This window comes from Channa argus, chromosome 3 (genome assembly GCF_033026475.1).
Source record: "Channa argus isolate prfri chromosome 3, Channa argus male v1.0, whole genome shotgun sequence".
Lineage (NCBI taxonomy): Eukaryota > Metazoa > Chordata > Actinopteri > Anabantiformes > Channidae > Channa > Channa argus.
Window position 1 is genome coordinate 15,700,254 of NC_090199.1, and position 20,219 is coordinate 15,720,472.

Here is a 20,219-nt window from a genome sequence, read left to right on the forward strand (position 1 = left end):
CCTTACATTCCCATGTTCACTAAACTACCTTGTGACTTCTGCAATCAAGCAGAAGTAGGAGGACTGTACAGAAGTGAGCCAGAGGTACTTTGCACCTTCTTAAAAAACCCTCCTCTTTAGAGGGTCTGGATGGGTATAGGGGGCCTAAGAACATGTGCTAGAGGGGCGTACACATTTCAAATACTGCTGAGCTTTGGAGGAAAAATGGGGGTGGAGGAGTTAATGCAGAGGGGCACTGTAAATGATATGGTGGTTATAATGTTTGAAGTGGGATCTGGCCAGTTGGGGACTTATTGCCATATCAAGGAGGAGAAAGGTAAAAAAGAAAAGAAAAAATGAAACACTGCAAATCACATACAACTGCAGAAACACAGAAGATGCCACATTTAGCTTCTACTGAGGCTGGTAAGAAGTTTCATTACCTGGTTACTCGTGCTGATGTCTACTCCATTTTTCAGGAATTCAAGCACTTTGTCAATATTTCCCGCTCTGGCAGCTCGTAGGAAACTGGTGTTACTGTCCGACTAGAGAGATGAAGACCAAGGAGATCTTTATTAGAGACATGAATACAAACATGTTTTCAATTCAGTTTCATTAAATTTCATGTTTGTTTTGTATTTCTATTACAGATGCTAAAAGTATAAAAACGACAGTATAGTTTCTTGTTCTTGATTTCATTTTAAACTTAGGCTGTATTCATTTTACAAAAGATATCATGTATTTTACCCAGCACATAAACCGTAAAATAATCGTAATTTACTTTTTCACACACATATTACCATAAAAAGGTTAATTTAGAAAGGATGCAGCTTTTTAATTGCCCTAATATAGAGGGTTAAAAAGTTTTTTGTGGTTTTATGAAAGTCATACTTCCTGCAAGTATCAATAATTCAAGTAAGCACATCTAAATTTACCCACCAGACTTCAAGGCTGCATAAACAGCTGCACCACACACACACACACACACACACACACACACACACATGTACACACACACACAAACAAAAACAAAAAATACTTAAACACAGTCTTTATCTTTGCTCCCAATGGAAAGGCAAGTCCCCAGACTGTGACTATGGAAACAGACTTATTTCTCCACAATGCACAATTATCCCTAAGATATTTTCTGGTAAATCTATTATCAGTTTGGTTAATAAAATATCAGAGAATCTAAGTTACCAAAGTATTTGTTTTGTCTGACCCACACTCAAAAGCATTTAGATGTTCAGTTTCCTAAGACACGAAAAAGCTGAAAATCTTCCCACTGAAAGGGAAAGATAGTTTGTGCTTGAATAATGATTAAAATGAATACTTCACAACTAAAATAGCTGTGGATGATTTATGAGGTGGTTTTGCTACCGGATGGGATCTTCCCTTGAAGACATCTAATATCTGGATAGGGGTTATGTCACTTATAACAAGCCTGCTTACAATCATTGTGATACAGTAAATGAATGTCATAATACTACACCAAAGGACCTGTACATGCAATGTTTTTTGTGTTGACAAGGTTTTAACCTCTTCTTATTGAGGTTAATGGGGTAATATGCCAGTTAAACACTACTGGACACTAACTTGTGAAGTCAGCACAATCAAACTCTCTATTACATGTTTGGGATGAGGCCACAGCCCTGTGTGGGATCAAAGGTCGGACCACTCACATAAGACGTTTTCACATATACACAAACACGTTTTCATGAAGTACACTTTGCAGCATAAGTAACAGAAAATATGAAGGCTAATGAACCATGTCTCATCAACCTCTTACCAGTGAATCATCAAGATCAGATCCAGAATCAGTGGTCCTGTAGTAGTCAGTGTGTTGGCTTAAATCGCCATCACTCCCAGTGGTCTTTACAGCTTTATCTAATCCACAGTCCTGACATGTTGCTGCGGTGCCCATGGTTATTTCACAATTCCAGTAACAATATCCATGCCCTACTGGAAAACTGTGGCATTCCCTCTCACACTATATGGTGCCATATGGTCTAAGCCTTGCAATTTCTTTTTTATGTAGTAAAATTAAAGGTTCTCCGGGCACTTTGCTGATGTTCAGCTGTATCAATCAATTTTACAGTCCATTAAATCTGTCCATGTCTTCCGTCCACACTTGATTAACATCACACCAAATACTTCCCGTGTAACATCACTCTATCCCTACTCTGTGCCCTTTAATATCTTAGATACGTTTAGATGCTTCTGTTTCTGTCATAATGTGCGAAATGAGGCCCAGTCCTGGCTGCTCTTCGTCTCTCCCTGTAGGATAACAACTGCAGCCATAAACATTTAACCCTCACTGTCTCTTTAGGCTTGGCTATTTTTGTCTTTCTAGACCCCCTACTCTATCAAGTCACCAAACCCTTGCTGTATGTGCCCAGGGTGGGAGGCATGACAGCTGGGTTTGACTGCACAGTCTGTGGTGCTCTCTATGAATGCAAAGACCAAGTGTATGCTCTGAATAGAACAAAATCAAACGTCTATTCAATCCCACAGACAGATGTACACAAACCCATGGGTAAGCTGTATGCCCTGGGTGTGTAGGTTAGGTGTGTAGCAGCATCTTTCAATGCAAATTAGGTCACTTAATGTATTTCAAGGTCATTCAGCTTCTAAGACTAACTACTTTCTGTTTAAATTCTCTGATTGGTAACATTTACAAGCAAATATGCTTGCACCGCTGCCAGGATGTTTTTTTTTGTGAAACCTCACCACTCCTGACTGGGTCTATCAATATCAACATGCAACCTCCTTCTGAGATTGAGCCTTTCCCACATAACTCATCTATTCTACCATTATCCATCAAACTCACACAACACATTCAACCATCTGAGACAGCAGAACAGCAGCCACCGCACCATGCGTGAACTACCACTCCCGTACAGTATGCAACCCCAGCAACACCTTAACCAAAGCATGTATTCCTGAACTTAAAAGGTTAACAAGCAAGATCCATGACAGCCACCAAGTGGTGTCATGATTTTGTTAGAGGATTTTGTGCATTTTACCTGACGCTTTTGCTCAGCTTTCTCCCGCTGCCGTCTCCTCCTCTCCCTGGCTTTCTGTAGAGCTCTGTATTCTGGATGTTGCTCAAGCTCACGTGCTTTCTTCAGGTGGGCTGCAGCATGAGCCATCACTTCTGTCTTAGAAAAATGTAAGACCTAACACACGCTTCGAACCTTTGCAGACGCAAACAAAAATCTTATTTTAAAAAATCTTTGTTCATCTGAAGAAAAAAAAGGTTTGAAAATGAAACTTTTTACGTAGGTAGTTCGGCTCCAAAAATGATCCTCTCTTAAAACCCATTGGAAACAAACATCTGTTGTCTCTGTCTGTCTCACCTCATGATCTGTTTTTTTCTTTTAAGGCCAAGAATAAGTCAGATAAAGCTACCAGATGTTCACATTTTCAGACCAAAAAACTAAAACAACAAACACACCAACGTGCGTCCACAGAACCAAAACTGCCCACTGAAATAAATTTGTAAAATATGAGAGAAAGAGGAAGAAAATGAGTGAATAGGATTTCATGAATGATGAAGGTTAAGACCCATCCACACAGACACACACACATACCCAACGACACACAGGGAAATCGCCTAGACCAGATGAACATGAAAACCTATTTCATGAGAACAGATGTGGCTACTAAAGAGTATGTGCGTGTCTTTGTGTGTGCACCATGTGCACGTGCATGCATGTGTTAATGTGTGTTTGTGAGCTACAGTCACAGGAAAGTGTTTGTTGTGTAAGGGGTTTAGTGGGGCTTCATGCCAACAGCCAGCTGACTGGTACATCCATAGCTACTCCCTCTTTTGCTGTGCAACATGTCCTGAGAGAAAGAATGACACATGAGGAAAAGTAAAGGGTGAACAGGGAAAATAGCTGGGGAAATAAGATGAATATTTACAGCATTGTGTTAAGGAATTGATGTCTTGGTTCCACCAGGGCAGAAAAGCACTGATCAAACTGATCTGACCCATGGACTTTAAAATAAAAAGGGTAAAAGTCTAATTTTTCTTCAAGTAAAAACATTCTTTAAACAGCTTAAATAATTAAAAAAAAACCTTTAGGGCAGAAAGTTGAAAGTTTTATCAACTAACTAATCAAATTAGTTGAAACAGTTACATTGGCTACATTGGAGGATATGTGAGTGGTTTGGAGGATGTTGCAGGATTTATGCATTCACACTCCAATATAAGCAAAATTAGGGAGATAATGGTGAAGACAGCAATAAAGAGGGAAATGGGGGCTAATACATGTGAGATAACGAGTTTATGGGATAAATTATAACAACAGCATTAAGAGAGGAAGTATAAGAGAAGCTCAGGGAACTTGGTAAAGTCTGTGGACCAGCAGAGAAGACGTGACACACCACATGGTCCAGAAGGAAACCAGTGAGCAAAAAATAGTGGCTCCCAGACACCTGCAAGTTACAGGCTTCCCTCTGCAAGGGAGGAAAGTGGGTCGATCTGAACCTCAACTGCACTGCGCCCTCAGTACTGGTGGCTGATGGAATATGATTTGACTGCTTTTGCAAGTGTGTGTATCTGCATGTGTGTCCCCCAGGGGACTGATGTCAAGGGTCCCTGTCTATCAATGCAGCTAATGTTGGGACTTTTCAGCACCAGGGAGAGGGATACTATCTCACACCTCTTTTCCTATTCACACAGAACAGAAAAATCTACGTTTCCAGAGGTTCAGTAAACAACAACATCACCAAAATGCCTTTGCTGCAATTAATCATTAATGGGCGGATCTGCTGAATCACACAGTGTAATGCAATCTAAAATGTCCTAGCCTGGTGCACTGAGGCTTCACTCAATTCCGTGATTTTTCCTCTGGTGAAGGGACTAAACCTCTGTGTGCATGTCCTCTGCTCCTCTAGCACCCTCTGCTGGAAAGACACAGAATAAGTTATAAAGAAGAGATGATGACTAAGAATTTAAACAGTGGTCTATTAGTTTCCACATGTGATTTCAACTCTCTAGCGTTTTAAAACAGATGCATATGCTAGACTGATTCTTCCACGTAGAATCAATCTAGCATCTGCTTCTTTATATTTTAAAATATTATCCAAACCTTACCTTGCGAAACTGCCAAACAGCTTTGCTTCAAAAGTACCCCCTCCTCTTTTAGCTATTACAGTAAAAGCAAAGACATCTGACAGCATAAGCTACTACACTGCCAAACATTTACAGTTATATATTTACCAGACAAAATTTATAAGCTTATTGATTAGTGTGTTAGTTGATCCTGAAACAGTGTTCTTACAGTAACACTGTTAGTTGTGTGTGTGTGTGTCTGTGTGTGTGTGCAAACTGTATGTCTTTATTAATCCTATAAACATCTCAGTGTCTATCCATCAGCAAAAAAGTATCAATGATCAGTAATCTATTGATTTCTTTCTTCATTCATTCAAGGTAATGAGGATTAGGAGAATACATACTAATGTATTCTCATTACTATGTATTAAAAGGGGATGTATGTGTGTATGTGTCCATTTAGGAGTTAGATTACACAGGGGAGAGGGAGGGGGCAAAAGAGAGGTGATGTGAGCTCTTGTTTCTCTTGGTTTAGTGGATTTACTTCTTGTTGAGGGGTTAATGGTGTGCTTTCCATTTTATAGATCCACAGGCTTTTATATGGCCCATTAGGACACTATGATAGACAGATATTGGATACACAAAATGCAACACACATATGCCTGCACACGCCTCTTCATGTGATTCAGGTTGTGAGTGTGTGTGCACGTTTAGAGTGCACAAATGTGTAGATGGATTTGTGTATTGAAAAAAGTTATTAACAATGTTAATCTTTGCCGGGTTTGATTTTTGGGTTATAACATAGAGCACATTGAGTGGAGAATGAGCAATAATGCAAATTCTCCACAGCACTTGACAGTATCAGTATAGAAAAGTAAATTACCATTACCAAGCAAAAGAGCTGTAACAGCTGTTTACAATAAATACTGTGAAGGAGAATGTAGGAGTAGACGCTCCCCAGTAACTTGACCTATTCTACATGATTGTTTTTATATAATATTGATGTGAACTAAACAGATCCAGTAGCTGTACAAACTAGTACTACTACTACTAATATAATTATAATTAGAGAATATTAATCATCATCATAATAATGCAGCATATGTAAAGGTAGAAACTAGTACTAACCTGAAGCTTCATGGAACCAGGCACAGTGGATTACTTATTTGGATTTCTAGAAGCCCATACTTCTTTCAATGCATTATTTTTTGTGAACCTGGCAACTAAGTGACAGAAAGGTTTTCTAGTGGAGTAAGAAGTTTAGGCACTGGCACCAGCTGTTTTCGCAACTTGAATAACTTTTCCATTAATTTTAACAGTTGTGCATTACTAAACAGGATGCAGACAAAAAACAAAACAACAATGCAAAAATATTGTATTGTATTGTAAATGTCAAGTCTTAGAAGACAGGTTCACGCCCAGAACTTTTGCAAGTTTTGTATAGATTAAACAAATACTTTCATTATTTTAGTCTATCACAGTCAGTTGTGGTAAATGCCACTTGCAACACAGGCTGATATTTGTGCAATCTATATTGAGGCTGAAATACTGGAACTAAACAATCACTTTACAAGACTTCACAACAGTGCAGGAGTGAGTGTGCATGAAAGAGGAGCTGTTTAATCAATAACCAAAACTGATTTTGGAATTAAATGCACGATAATGTCTGAATAAGCTAATGTACTTAATAATGTGAAAAATTATATTATATAAATCAGTCTGTCTTGCTCCCTGACAAAACAAAATTTCAAGTAGAGACAGTAATGAATTAGCTCACTGACATGATTTAAATGTCAGGCATCTTTTACTGCTTACGAAAGGTCAAAGCCATAAAGTACACAACACACAAACACCCGCTCTCCTTCTAAACCCAATCACAAAGAGTCAAATTTAATTGCAAGCGGACCGCACCCACACAACGGACATCACAGAAAATCAAAAAGACCACGCCCTGTTTGAATTGGATTAATGCCACAAACAGACAAACACAGATACTTATTTGGTTTGTGATGTACCAGTACAGTGACTGTCTCCCATTCATCCTTAAGCGCTGCTACCATATTGACAACCATCCCAAATTCCACAGACATTTAAGCAACAACCCTACAGGGAGAAAGCAGCAACACCACATTAAGTGATTGCTTTCAGCTGAAAGCTTTAAGCTACTTTAAGCTACAGCCTTTAACATTACTCTTCACAGCAAACTATGAGCACGCTAAAAGACACTGCATGGCCAGAAATGCAGAGTAAGCAACTTATTATGTCTGTAAATTCATTATTTACTTCCTGCTGGTGACGTATGGTTTTTAAGGTAAAAGCTATGTGTATAATGTGATCCGTGCAACCATAACCAATATCCACTGCCTAGCATTGGGTATGCTACTCTCGTTCTCGCTGCTTTGCAAGCGGCCATCGCACTAATTTATGACTTTTCCTCTTTGATGTGCTGCCCAAGTCCCTCAGGAACAGATTACGTCAGTTTTCCATTCCTGGTAATGAGATGACAGAGAGGCCTTGACCATATTCCAATAAAACTGCAATCCCACTGCACAATGTGCGATTCAAAGGGAGTATCAATATCCAGATATCAGTCTGAGAACCGTCTGAAGGGAATATTAGAGCCACACAGTGTAGTGGATGTGCGTACAGGCTATAGGTTGAGGACACTGCAACACAAAGAACTCTTAGCTACATGAATTACTCCACAATGTAGCTAAACTGGAAGAAGTGCAGGCAAATAAACCATACTCACATATTTTGAGCACACTGTGTGTAGATGCAAGACAAGCCGGAATGAACTTAATAAATATGATACTCTAAACATGAAAGCAGATTTATGCTGATTATTCTTCAGTCCACCCTCCCTGATGAACGCAGTTAGAGTACACAGACAAACGCTGATTTGGTTTTACCACTCTGACTCAAAACATTGTTACATCTTTGGCCTAATGTACAGTATTTCCTTCTAAAACCTGATCTCAACCAGCGCTAGATGACAAAGGGTATTGAGGCAGAAACTGATTTCACCTCCAAGTCCAATGTATAATGAATAATGGAGCGTGTGACCTAAAATTCGCTGCAGCGCAGTCACACATACGCTGACCATTTTGTATGTTACATCACAAACTTCAAATTTAGATCTAGCCCCTGTGCACAAGAGGTATTAAGGTAGTTTTACGTGGTAAACTGCACTCGGAATCTCTAAATCCAGAAGTTCAAAGTTGCATCATAGCATCTTCCTCAGCATGTGGCAAAAAGCAATCTGGTGTTTTGTTGGCATATGTGTGTGTTTCTATATGTGCATCGGTTTGTCTTTTTCTACGTGCAGTGCTATGAGCCAAGCTATTCTCAGTGACAGACATAAAAAGCTTTGATGCATATCCATGCGAAATATCCTTCACTTTCTCAACTCCAATATGATGAGAGAGGCAGCGGAGGAGGAAAAGAAGAGTAAGTTGTTGTCAATAGCTGACAAGACAGAGACAGGAAGATGAACACATTTACATGAAGGTGTTTAAACTGAGCTTCTGAGAAGTCCATTGATCACCAACCACACCCTTCTCTCTCTATTTCTCTCTAATGGGAATCTGAGTTATAATGAATAATTAATAACTAAATGCTTCCGACTGCCCCCTAGTCCAAAAACACCTGCCTCTATGTAGCATGACTGGCAAAAGATACAGCTTATGACAGCACAATATTTCTATATCCTTCTTTGCTGAAAGATGCATCTCTCTCAATATATCTTATATACCTTGAATCTTGCAGGAATGGCCAGTTAATGAAGTCAGTTCATCAACATCCTTTAAGTTAGCTCACCTCTATGTAGGTATGACGTACTGTACCCTCAAACAATTAAAGCAGCATGGTGATGATCGAAGGCCTTGACTCATCAAATTATGCCATTTTTGCCCTTCAAAGAAACACAAAGGCATAGACTAGTGTAACATGGGGTCAGTTATGATATGCCAACCTAACTAGTTATGAATTACCCTGATGACCAGATGGCCACTGTAGGATAGAGTGAGTCAACATATTGTTTCTTTAAAATTATAGGCATCCTGTTGCTCCATAGGGATTTCACTGTTTTCATAATGCTTTGGTCACCTTCCGATGACCACTACACGATGCTGTATGTAAACAGATAACATCATATGACTGTTGCTATGTTGCATCGGAGCTTGTTGATATGTTGGTGTTGGAGCTGAGTATCATATCTAGCATTGTCACATCTTCAAATTAATTGAATAGGATATAAATAATTCTGGGTCTATTTAGCTGCAGCTAATGATAGGTAATCCGCTCTTTGTTCATTGATGCTCATAAAGATAACATTACTACAGCCCAAGGTAACACATTCAATTAGCTTGTTTGTTGGTTATTCATAAAAAAGTTAAATGGAGGAGTGGATAATGAATTAGCTGCAGCCCTCGGTGACTTAATTTCACTTGATTTTGCCTAAAGAGTGGGAAAGTGTGATTGGCAGACTCATCCTGCATCCCTACATTACAAGAGAATGGAGTAGCAGGTATTAATTCTTAATGGGAATTGGTACCATGAATATATGTACTACAGTGACACAAGTAATTCTCAGGTCTCCATAAACTGGCAAGTGATCTTAAATCTCTAGCGAATACAGCTAATTCAACTACGCAACGCTGTGTGTGTGGCGTCTTTGGGTGTGTGACATACGCCCTGTCTGACTGCACCCACAGAGGAGGCTCCATTTAGCTAAACAATCTGGGCATCGTGTAGTGAAAGGCAGCTGTGGCCTTATGTGGGTGTATGTTTGGCCTTCTAGAGGTAATGCAATGAAGGCCAGGGCTCCATTAGGACTACTTTCCTGCAGAAACCAATCATTCTGCTCCCGATGGAGAAACTGAGACAGGCAGATAGGTAGGCAGACAAAGAGAAGCAGAGCAGACACAGACAGAGAGACGCAAAAGACGGATAAAAATGTCAAAGGCTGCAGTGAAATCTGACCTACTGGCACATCAAGATCTTAGTGTAAGACCTAGTGGTGGGGATAAGTGTAGGGGAGACAGGATGTAGGGAGAGAGAATGTACGATAAGCAAAGGGCAGTGACAGGCATTTAGACAGGGAGAAAACAGACACAAACTGAAATAAAATGAGAGGAAAAGAGACTCCCAAGAAGGAAAGATGGATGGCAATTGGTGCAGGATGAGCTGTGAAAAAATAGGAAAACTGTGAATCAAGTTCACTTGAAAGCACTGAGTCAGAAATAGGTCACTCTGTGTACCTCTGAACAAAAGTCATCTAGATATACTTTAAGTCTAGAGTAATGAAAATGTATATGCTGTGTTTGTGTTTGGAGATTCCCCATATCCTTATATTCTAACATATTTCAGAGAGCTTGGGCCTTATGGTGGCTCCAAGATTTCCAATTATCTACATCACACTGCTGTGGACAATGAAATCTAGTCCTGTGTTTACCTCTGCAAACTCAACTCCAAGTACCCTCCAAAGGGTGAGGCACAGGAAAGTGAACTGAGCCGGGCAGAAGTTCGTCATGTTATCATGCAATCTCTGTATTGTGCAGATGAAGGAGAAAGCAGATAGTGGGAAGCGATCACTCAATACCAGCCCAGAGCAGTGTGTAAATGCCTGGTTCTGTGAGCGCAGAGACATGGTCACACAGCAACTTGGCTTAGAAGAAGCTCTTTCCTCCAGGACAATCACATGAGAGACGGGCAGTATTTTTAGCCGTGCAAGTAGGAGCCTCACATCACACCATCACCTTCAGTTTTCCTGTTTTCAAATACTAAACATGGTACACTGCATTAACCTACTTCACATACATATGTTCCGTTTTTTCTATAATAATCCATGTTTAACGTCTCACTGTTTCTTTCTGTCACAAAGTCTCCACCACACACTCAGAAAACATAGTCAAGAAATGACAATTGTCATTAGGTTCCAGCGCCATCTTGCCACACATGCAGTTATTTGCAAAGATTGTGAGACATTCAGTGGTCATACTGCTTTACAATGGCATTGAGTGGAATTTCGCTTGTGGTGTTCAAAGTATTGAAAATGCCATTCAAAAAAAATCAACAATGTGTCTTTTATAAATAAAACTCTTGTTAACTCAGGGATATGTAAGGACATTGTTAAACCTCTTAAATAAACCTCTTCAAAGCGTGGAGAACTGTGTCTGCAAAACACTATTTTATAAATGACCTGGGTGAACTGACCGTTTAACAGTTACCAGCACAAATTGCAAATTTTACCCACAGAATTAGTTGCCATAGTTTAAATGTTTAAAAAAGGCAAATACTGTAACGTCGACTAAAATACAACTGTGCTTTTTGGTTACAAGCTGCTGAAGACAAGATCCCACTTGAGCAGTCCTACTAATGAGTACCTTAAGATGTGCATGTATGCAGTACAGAATATTAAGGCAGAAGTTGTACAAATACATGATGTCAGTTCTTTTACCGGTTTATCATCCTAAGAAAAACGTAGATGTTTTAGAAGTGTTCTTTGTAGTTTCAATGACTACATAAGTTGGAGAGATACATGGCTTATCAGCTAATCGTCTTTCTGTGAACCAAGAAGACACAGTTACAATATACTTTCATCCTGTGCATGTCTTCACTTAATTATAATCACATAAACACCTGTTTGAGCGGTTTCACTTTTGTTCATTTCAGCGCTCAGAATACAAAATGTCCTGATTGCATCCAAGTGTGTGGGATCAAGAGCCCCACCCTGAAAGATAAGACCAAAGAGTGTCTATGTGTGTGTGAGTATGTGTGTGTACATGTTGCATTACAGTCCATTACTGAAATCGCATTAGGCTGACAGAGTGCACTGAGGCAAGAAATAACAATCTACCATCTCCTGACTCACTTTCACTCAATACTCAAAGACACGCAGACAAATGTAGATGGTAACAATAACATTTGTTTTGTTATTTAGAACAGACATTGGTGAAAACAGACTTGAAGGTATAGATGAATACGTTATTTCCATTTTCCTGTTAGGCTTTCTAGCAGAACATAAATATGAACTATGAGATTAAGTTGTTTTGTAGAGAAGGAGAGGACAAATCTATGCAATAATATCAACATTGCAGTCCACAGAAGGACAGAAAGATTTACAATCAAACCTGCCCAGCCCAAGAGTGGTGAGAGCGTGTACACACAAACGCACACACTTTACCCTGCAATGCATTATGCAGAACAGAACCATATAACATATTATAACAGAACCACAAACAAGCAAACCTTATAAACAAGGTGTTAATAAGATTTTTTCTGATGAGGATATGAAACTCCCAGTGTGTGACACAGACATCCCAGTTCTCAGAGACAGACAGACAAAATGCTCTCACCCTCTGGCCAGTAAAGCCTAATAACAGTGAACCTACAATGGTACTTGTGAAGTTGTAAACATGCCTCGCTGCAGCCTGTCATAGTATCTAAAGGAGTCGGTGCAGGCCTGCTTGTGTTTATTTTGACCGCCATAGCAATGGGCACATCTGGCCTGTTTGGGTATTATCACACTGACCTAAAGCTCATCAGTGCCCTAATCAAAACAGATGGCATTTTCTTTGCAGAGCGATTCTCACATAAGCGGCCAATGTGAACACAACTTAAATCCCACCAAAGAAAGCGCCGCTGTGCCGAAGCACGGCAACGCCTTCATCAGCGCTCCTGAGCGCACGGCAGCAGCAGCAGCAGTTTGGGCCGCTCGTTGCACGGCTGACTGGGTCGGTCAGTGCGCAGACTGAGATGAGAGACGGACGGACACCCACCTGCCGTATACGGTTCTGGTGCAGAGGTGGTGGGGGTACAGCCTCCAGGGACGTGTTGCTCGAAGAGGCCATTTTCAAGTCACGGTCGGAGCCGCCGCCCCTGGAGAGAGTTCCTTCAGGGCTACTTGACATTCTGTCTCGGGCTGGCTGCTGCTGGCGAGAAGCTCAGTGAGGGTCCTTCTGTCGGTACAAGGTGGATTTCTATGCGGGGCCTCAGAGTCCACAAGGCTCCGCAGGGCCCGGGATCATCCTGCGGCGTCAGAGTCGGTCTGTGATCAGAGGTGACAAAAGCCAATACAGTGATTCTTCAGGGTTTGTTAACCAGAAACGAGCGCTCCCTCCGTTCAAGGGATGCTGCCGGTGTGTTGCTGTAGCCTGCGTGTCTGCGATGTGAGTGCGTAAGTGTGTGAACACGTGAACGCGCCTCAGTTGCGCTTCCTCGAAACTCCGCAGGATTCAAGATGCTTCAATGACAATCGGAAACTTCGCAACCAAACCTTGAATGGAATCATCAGTTTGAAAATGTACATTCTGACATAAAAGCAGGGGAAAATACGAGCAGTAGAGCACCTGGAAAAACTATAAAAGTGATAAAACTATGTTACGATCAGTTAAACAGACTATTTAGAGAAAACAGAGTGGCTCTACTATTTTGTTTTTGTGTGTGTTTAGTAGTTTATTTTAACACACTTCACCCAAAACAATACACACACTGCAACACAATTGTTTCGATCACTAAACAGAATAGTAATCCACCTACCCGACTTAGAAGAATAGACGTAATAGAAAATATTGAGTAACCAATCATACGTAAATGCACCTCGGCAGTAGTGCTGTTTTGTCTCTATTTTAATCACCACCCCAAAGTTAACAGTGGCCCATGATTTCCCCAGATTCCCAAAAAACTGTACTATTGTTGAGAAAATATAAAATCATTGTAACCCAGACCATCGGGTTGGGTTTACATGATGTAATCTACGCCCCCACCTAAGCCTGGGTCTCTTCACTGACCTACACGTTTAACGTAGCTTGACAGGGCCAAATCAATAACAATGTCTTGGAGACATTTAAGAACCAGAAAGGACAGAAGGAGAAGAGAGAGAAGTAAAAAAGGTGATAGGCCCTATACAATATCCTCTTAAACCAGCAAAACGCATCACTGTTTGCAATCAGATTCATGTACACATTATTCCAAGTCCAATGTTTTGAGATTCTGAGAATACAGGTAGGAAGGAGAACTCTTGAATTACTTATTTTTCTGAAAACATACACAGTGGTGCTGATATAGTTATAGATGACAAAGTCTAGAGTAAATGGCCCCTTCAACAAATGCTGCTTATTTTAATTTACATTTGCTTAAACTGCACAAGAGCTGATTGCTTTCTGGGCTCTCTTTTGTGCAAAAGTAAAAGATGCTGTCTTTTGTGTGTAGGAAACAGGGAGCAAAAGCAAACTTACACTTCAGGTTCCTAAAAAGACTAAGTAATCAAAATTCCTGAATTTGTTCCCCTTTGATACAACTTATTTATCTTATACAATTTATCTTTGTATACAGCCTGACCCGAATTATTAAAATTTATTATCCAAAAAGTAACTAGGTTAAAGATTGATCTATAGTAAGGTCACTTGATGGATTTTCTATATATACACAAAGACAACACTGCCCCCTGTCTCCACTGTATATTATCAAACATAAAAGACAACACTCCTACAAGCAAATTTGTATACAACATTTTGAAGCCTGTAACCAACCCAAATAAAAACAAACAAACAAACAAACAAAAAATACACCGGACCTTTGATAATCCTACCTAAAATGTATCTGCTATACAGTATACACAGTAACTGTACGACAATCAACCCCGACACTCATTGTTTTAAAAAAAATTATTAAATCACCTTGAATGTACCAATAGAACAAGTAAAAATATAAAAATACTTTATTAGATATCTACCTTTTAGAAACATAACATCAATAAATTGGTTCCCATTAATGACAGTGACACAAAAAAACAGAAATCAACATTAACCATGACAACAGGAGACAAAGGCGGGAAAAGCTTATAAGAGCTAGAACTGAAATGAACTTTGAGTCTTTTTAGTGTGCAGAGAGTTTGTCCAGATCATCATGGCTACGGTTTGAGAGGTGGGCCTCCAGAATTTCCCCAAACAAATTTCTTTTCAGCAAGCTGTAGGCCATGGGCAGAAGTTGCTTGATAACCTTGTGGAAGTACTGAGGGAGACAGGAAATCAGTGACTGATTAAAGTATTTTTGTCAGCTAAATTATTTGTGGCTATTCAGAAAATTATAGAACATAGAACAGTGGCTCTAAAACCTCTTGGATCCTAAAAATTAGCACATATGAATGTATGGCAGAATTTTGTTTTGTCTTAGAGGTGTGCTCAGCCCTGGTTTGAAAACCAACAACAAAGCCAGAAAGTCTTTGTGATGAGTGTTTAACCTTACTCTGAACAAAAGCACCTTAAAATCTAAGTGCACAAATCAATTTCTAATAAAACACAGAGGAGGCACTGCTTAGAACTGAAAATTAAAAAAAAAAAAAAAAAAAACCATCAACAGAAGAGATGCAGAAAGGTAATCATATCTCAAGTCTGAATCATTTTCATCTGAGAATCAGGAATGTTTTATGCACCCATTTATGAAACTTACATGGGATCCATAACAGAAGAGGTCCATTCCTAGCTCATAGCCCATGCCATAGTCACACTCATCATTGGCAAACTGAACAAATGTGATCATCTCCTGAAGAGGTCCAAAGGCTTTGACGCGCTCCTCATCATTTTGCGCTTCAGCAATGGCTTTACAGATCTTCCTGAGAGCAGCTGGACACAGAAGCAGGGGGAAGCAGAAAAATTAAAAAGTGGCAAAGACACTTATAAACACCAAGGTTGATCCCTGTGTACACAGTATAAAAGCTCACCATCTGTTTCTGGTAGTTCTCTATATCCTACATCATTCTTGTCTACAGGAACAACAATGCCAGCACTGTGGAACGTCTTGGTGACCACCTGTGACAGGACAGGAAAAATTCTCCTTATCCAATAGGGTCAAGTTAGACCCACACAAATATACAGTGTTAGAATAGGAAAAAAAAATGCAACCACTTTAAATAGTGTTACTCAAGTTCTGTCAAACAATACCATAAGTTTATCCACTATGATTACAACTAAGTAGATTCTACGGTGGCCCTGAGAGCTCACAGCACTGCAAACCGAGAAAACACTGGCAAAATATAAAACAACTTCATCAATTTTGACAACACAGGCACAGCATTAAGAAATTAGTTTCTACATTTGGTTGTGTTGTGGCTTTTGCAGCGCGTTTTTCATTTGCTTGTATTCTGTCTTTGAGTGTGCTTTCTCAATTTGCAGGGCTGTAAGCTCTCAGGGCCACCGTAATATTCCTTGAAACAACTACATAAAAACGTTGGAGTGATGCTCAAATCACCCAGCAAACACAACTTTATATAATACTTAATTTAAAACACCCTGCAAAGGTTTAAAATTTGAAATCCAGGACTTAGTTTGAGCCAATGTATCCATTACCTTCTTATCCCTTTGCTTCATGCCTTTGGTCTTCTGCTCTAGAGAAAAGCCAAGAGTTTCTGCTCGTTCTCTAAGCTTTGCCTCCAAGCCTTCCAAAGCATCTCCCTCTGCTTTCTTACAACTCCTCTCTTTCTTCTTTTTTAGTAAATACAGGCTGATAGTGGGGGGGGGGGGGGGGGGAAATCAACAGCAGGTGAGACAACATACAGTTGAAAGGAAAATCATGTAAATGATTTGCAACCATTGTACTATTGAGTGCAATACTTTGCATCCCCTTAATTTGAAATGGCCAAAAAGTAAAACAATGAGTTTTTCTTTCATCAACACATTAATAAATGAATAATTAGCTAGAACAATGTTACTTCATCGTAAAATAAATTAAAAAAAAAAAAGTAGCAAGTTCAAGTAGCGTATAAAAAGGAATGTTATAGTAAAATAATAAAATTTATGCAATTGAAAAAGTTCGCATCCCCCTTATGAACTGTTCTGCAATACTTTGCCTTTATAAAGTCCTAACATCTTTGTGAACCCTCTGAACACCATTTGTAGTCTTTCAGGTGCAATTCAGCTCATCCTTCATGGTATAATTATTCACAGGTTAACCAGACTGCATTATCACCTGCCACGTACAGCCTTTTTCAAATCTAACCACAAGCTTCCATTGATTTAAGACTGGATACTGGGTAGACTATTTTTTTAAAAAGAAAAACAATTAATGTATTTTTAAAAAAAAAACATTTCTGAGTTGAATTTGCTTTTTGCTTTGGATCAATGTCTTGCTAAAGGATCCAGCATCTTAAAATATATCCCTCCCCAGCTTTATGAAGTTCTTGCCAATTTCATTTAAAGGTATCCTGATCCACGAATTTGATCCAGAATTCTGATTTTTGCAGTATTTAGCAAAATGACACTGTTTTGTTACATCTAATGATAAAATAACATTTGTACTAGCTGTAGATAAAGTATTTTGTTTATAAAAAAGCTCTTTGTTATATTCTTTTTGCCATTGTAAGAAGATGGAGATTTCATTTTTTATTGAAGCACAAATGCACCACGATTTGTATACGACAGACTCGTAAACAGGGGTGCTGACCAGCTCTAATAATCATGTCAAATGGATTTTCTACTAATAATTTAAAGGAAACTGAAACTCACCATGAATAAAGTAATGTTTGTATGTGATAAATATATGACAATTAGTACTCACAAGATGGCAGCAAACAAGTTGTCCCCTGTCTGTGTTATAGTGCAGCCCCTCTTAGCTTCACTGGCCCCAACAAAAGAAGGGAGGAAGTCTGGAGTATCTCTGGTTGAGTTTCGGAACAATAAACACAAATTACAACTACTCTTGCACTATACACTAGTTTTCTCAAGTAGCTGTTACAGTAACTATTAGAGGACTAGTCATCCTGTAGAAGTGACAGCATCGTAACAATGGCACTTGTACTAGCTGTGCACAGTTTAAACACCTTCACAGATTTCAGACAGCAAAACAGATTGTCTGCTATACCTGTAGTAGCCAATGTGATACTGGCTGTCGTCACTCCCCTTAAGGACTGTCTGAAACTCTGGTGGGTCATAAAAATACCTCCAGTGAAGATGGAAGTTAGGCTGAGGATTCTTTGAGTTTTTGTGAGCTCCTGCCAGAATTTCAAAAGGACCAACCAGCTGCAAACCCAGTGTGTCATTCAGAGCACCTATAAAACATATAAAACACGGACATCTGGTGACATACAGCATCGGTAAAAGGCTGGAACACACATTAAATTGTAAAAAGACTCGTAAAGCAATGCTGTGTTTTCACAAATCTCCAAGAGAATAAAGAGTGCAAAATGTGAATGGGTCTGAATACTTTCTAAAGCCACTGTATAAACTGATGAACAGCTCCATACTCACTGAAAAACTGGCAAACAAAGACAACATCTAACAATTATACTTGTGTCTTGTGTCATCTACTCCATCCATCGAGTATCACTAAACTCAGTGGCTCCATCCTGTTTTCTCTATTAGTCTACAGACAGAAAAATTGATTAAACGTCACATGCACCTTCTGTTCTATCAGTACTGTAACCAGATAATGCTGTTAGTGTAACGAGCATACCACACGGGTTGTCAGGGCAAAGCTGCTTGCAGAAATCCCAAAAGTGGTACAGATCTTCTGGCATCTGAAACTGGTACACTTGCACCATCTCATCACGCTGCTCTGAATCCACATCTGACATAGGCACAGTTTGCGATTCATCACTACGGCCTTTCTTCATCTCCCAGTTTCCTGTACCTGATTCCTAAAGAAATGCAGAAGAAACATTGTATCATGTTACACAAAACAATGTGTATGCATACAACCGCCAGGTAAAAAGTTGAACTTTATACTAGTAGAGACTCAACTCAACATGCATCAACTCCATTATACCAATAATGGTGGACAAAAATTTAGAAAATCCCATTCGAACATAACCCAACTGCATTATAATTTGCATCTTCCAAAATGTGGACACAATGTCTCTCTTTGACACAAACAAAGCTGAAATGTATGACCCTCATTAGGTTCATTGCAGGGTTGTTGTATTATGTTATTGGACAATAAAGCGGCCACTGTATTGCATAAAACCTTAGATAGTTCAGCTCCACCTGTGGTTAGCGGCCAGTGCTTTGGTCCTGGAAGAGGAATTAAGATCTTACAACAGGAGCTCTTAGTTAACTAGTGTCAGCAGTAAATAGGACGCATATTTTTTGCCTTTGTGGGCTCAAACCCATGAAACAAGGCACCCACTCGTTTCTCTGCCGCATTTTTTCTGGCTGGAGGCAAGTTAACTTTAACGATAACCGACCAATATAACTTGGATATAAATACCGTTAAGGCCTCATCGTTTCTCGTTTGTATAATAAAATGAACCCCGAAACTCGCTGTGCTGTGACTGGTGTGTTGTGAACCTCAGTACACAGGCGGATTCATTCTGCACGGCTGCTGCCATGTTGTCGTCTGACCACTGCCGCTCGGGACAAACAGGATTTAACAGACGCGGCTTTGTCACTTCGGATTAACACACGCAGTCCTCTGACGGACGGATTAATCCCTATAATAAGTCATTTATCCAACCTAACAGAGGCGGTGAAAGAGGCGTTAAATTACCTGAGCGGATTTGGGCTTTCTTTTTGCGCGCCCTGTCATTTTCGTCGTCTTGTCTCCCCGTCGACAAATTCTTCTGCAGCCAGAAATCAGCAACAACCGCGCTGCATTAATGAGCATCACCGCCCCCAGAGGCCGGAGGTGGTAACGACAGAATCCCAACCCAAATAAAACAGCTCACCACACAGGTCTAAGCTTTTCTGTACATCCATCCAGATTTCAGTTGTGCTAAAACATAATCAGGAAACTAAATATAGAGTCGAGTTAGAAGACTGTCTATAGCATTTTATTTTGCATCATTTGGAAGTTTATGTGGACTGAAAATCAGTAAACTTACAAACTTAAACTTATATTATATTGAAAAATGTTGATAAAACAATCAGTGAAGGAATTAATGTTATAAGCTTTCTTGTACATCATCAAAAATTATTGTATTTTTGGCAATATCTTTTGTAATGTTAGTACAAGCATCATAAGGAATAAAAGTTGGACATTTAGAAATTCCAAACACATCGAATTTCCACTGGTGGAAAATCCATAATGTTTTATAGACAACACTGGGTAACACCAGCCTTACAGGATGACTTATTGTACAATACAATACAAGTATTGTCTTCTTTACTTAAAAAAATCCAGATAAGGTTTACAACAATAGTTCAAATTGTAACGTAGTGACTAACAGTTCATCCATTTGCATTTT

At 39.5% G+C, this 20,219-nt stretch overlaps 2 protein-coding genes across 13 annotated transcripts in view; both read right to left on the bottom strand.

Moving 5' to 3' along the window:
- Positions 1-13,390, bottom strand: part of ank2a (ankyrin 2a, neuronal) — a 54,997-nt gene extending 41,607 nt beyond the window's left edge. For 3 of the 12 annotated variants that reach the window (XM_067497320.1, XM_067497316.1, XM_067497314.1), the window contains exons 1-2: positions 12,823-13,388; positions 423-524 (exon numbers count right to left, since the gene is read on the bottom strand). In XM_067497320.1, the coding sequence (XP_067353421.1) occupies positions 423-524; positions 12,823-12,954 (234 nt within the window). In that variant the 5' untranslated portion in view covers positions 12,955-13,388. Of the gene's footprint in view, positions 1-422; positions 525-12,822 lie in introns of those variants that run through there. The other 9 variants (XM_067497311.1, XM_067497312.1, XM_067497309.1 and 6 more) reach the window with 7 other exon arrangements.
- Positions 13,391-13,495: 105 nt separating this feature from the next.
- On the bottom strand, positions 13,496-19,614 carry hpf1 (histone PARylation factor 1). The gene is made up of 8 exons (XM_067497321.1): positions 19,523-19,614; positions 18,491-18,674; positions 17,900-18,086; positions 17,597-17,695; positions 16,390-16,543; positions 15,765-15,852; positions 15,494-15,666; positions 13,496-15,055 (listed from the first exon to the last, which is right to left on the bottom strand). Exons 1-8 carry the CDS (start codon positions 19,559-19,561, stop codon positions 14,921-14,923), a joined length of 1,059 nt encoding a protein of 352 aa, XP_067353422.1. The 5' UTR covers positions 19,562-19,614; the 3' UTR covers positions 13,496-14,920.
- Between the last annotated feature and the right edge of the window lie 605 nt (positions 19,615-20,219).

Coding starts and splice junctions, on each gene's coding strand:
- hpf1 (XM_067497321.1), bottom strand. CDS start 19,561: ATGACAGGGCGCGCAAAAAGAAAGCCCAAATCCGCTCAG. Junction 18,087..18,490: donor TTGCCCTGACAACCCGTGTG/GTATGCTCGTTA, acceptor TATGTTTTATAG/GTGCTCTGAATGACACACTG. Junction 17,696..17,899: donor TATCACATTGGCTACTACAG/GTATAGCAGACA, acceptor AAACTCAACCAG/AGATACTCCAGACTTCCTCC.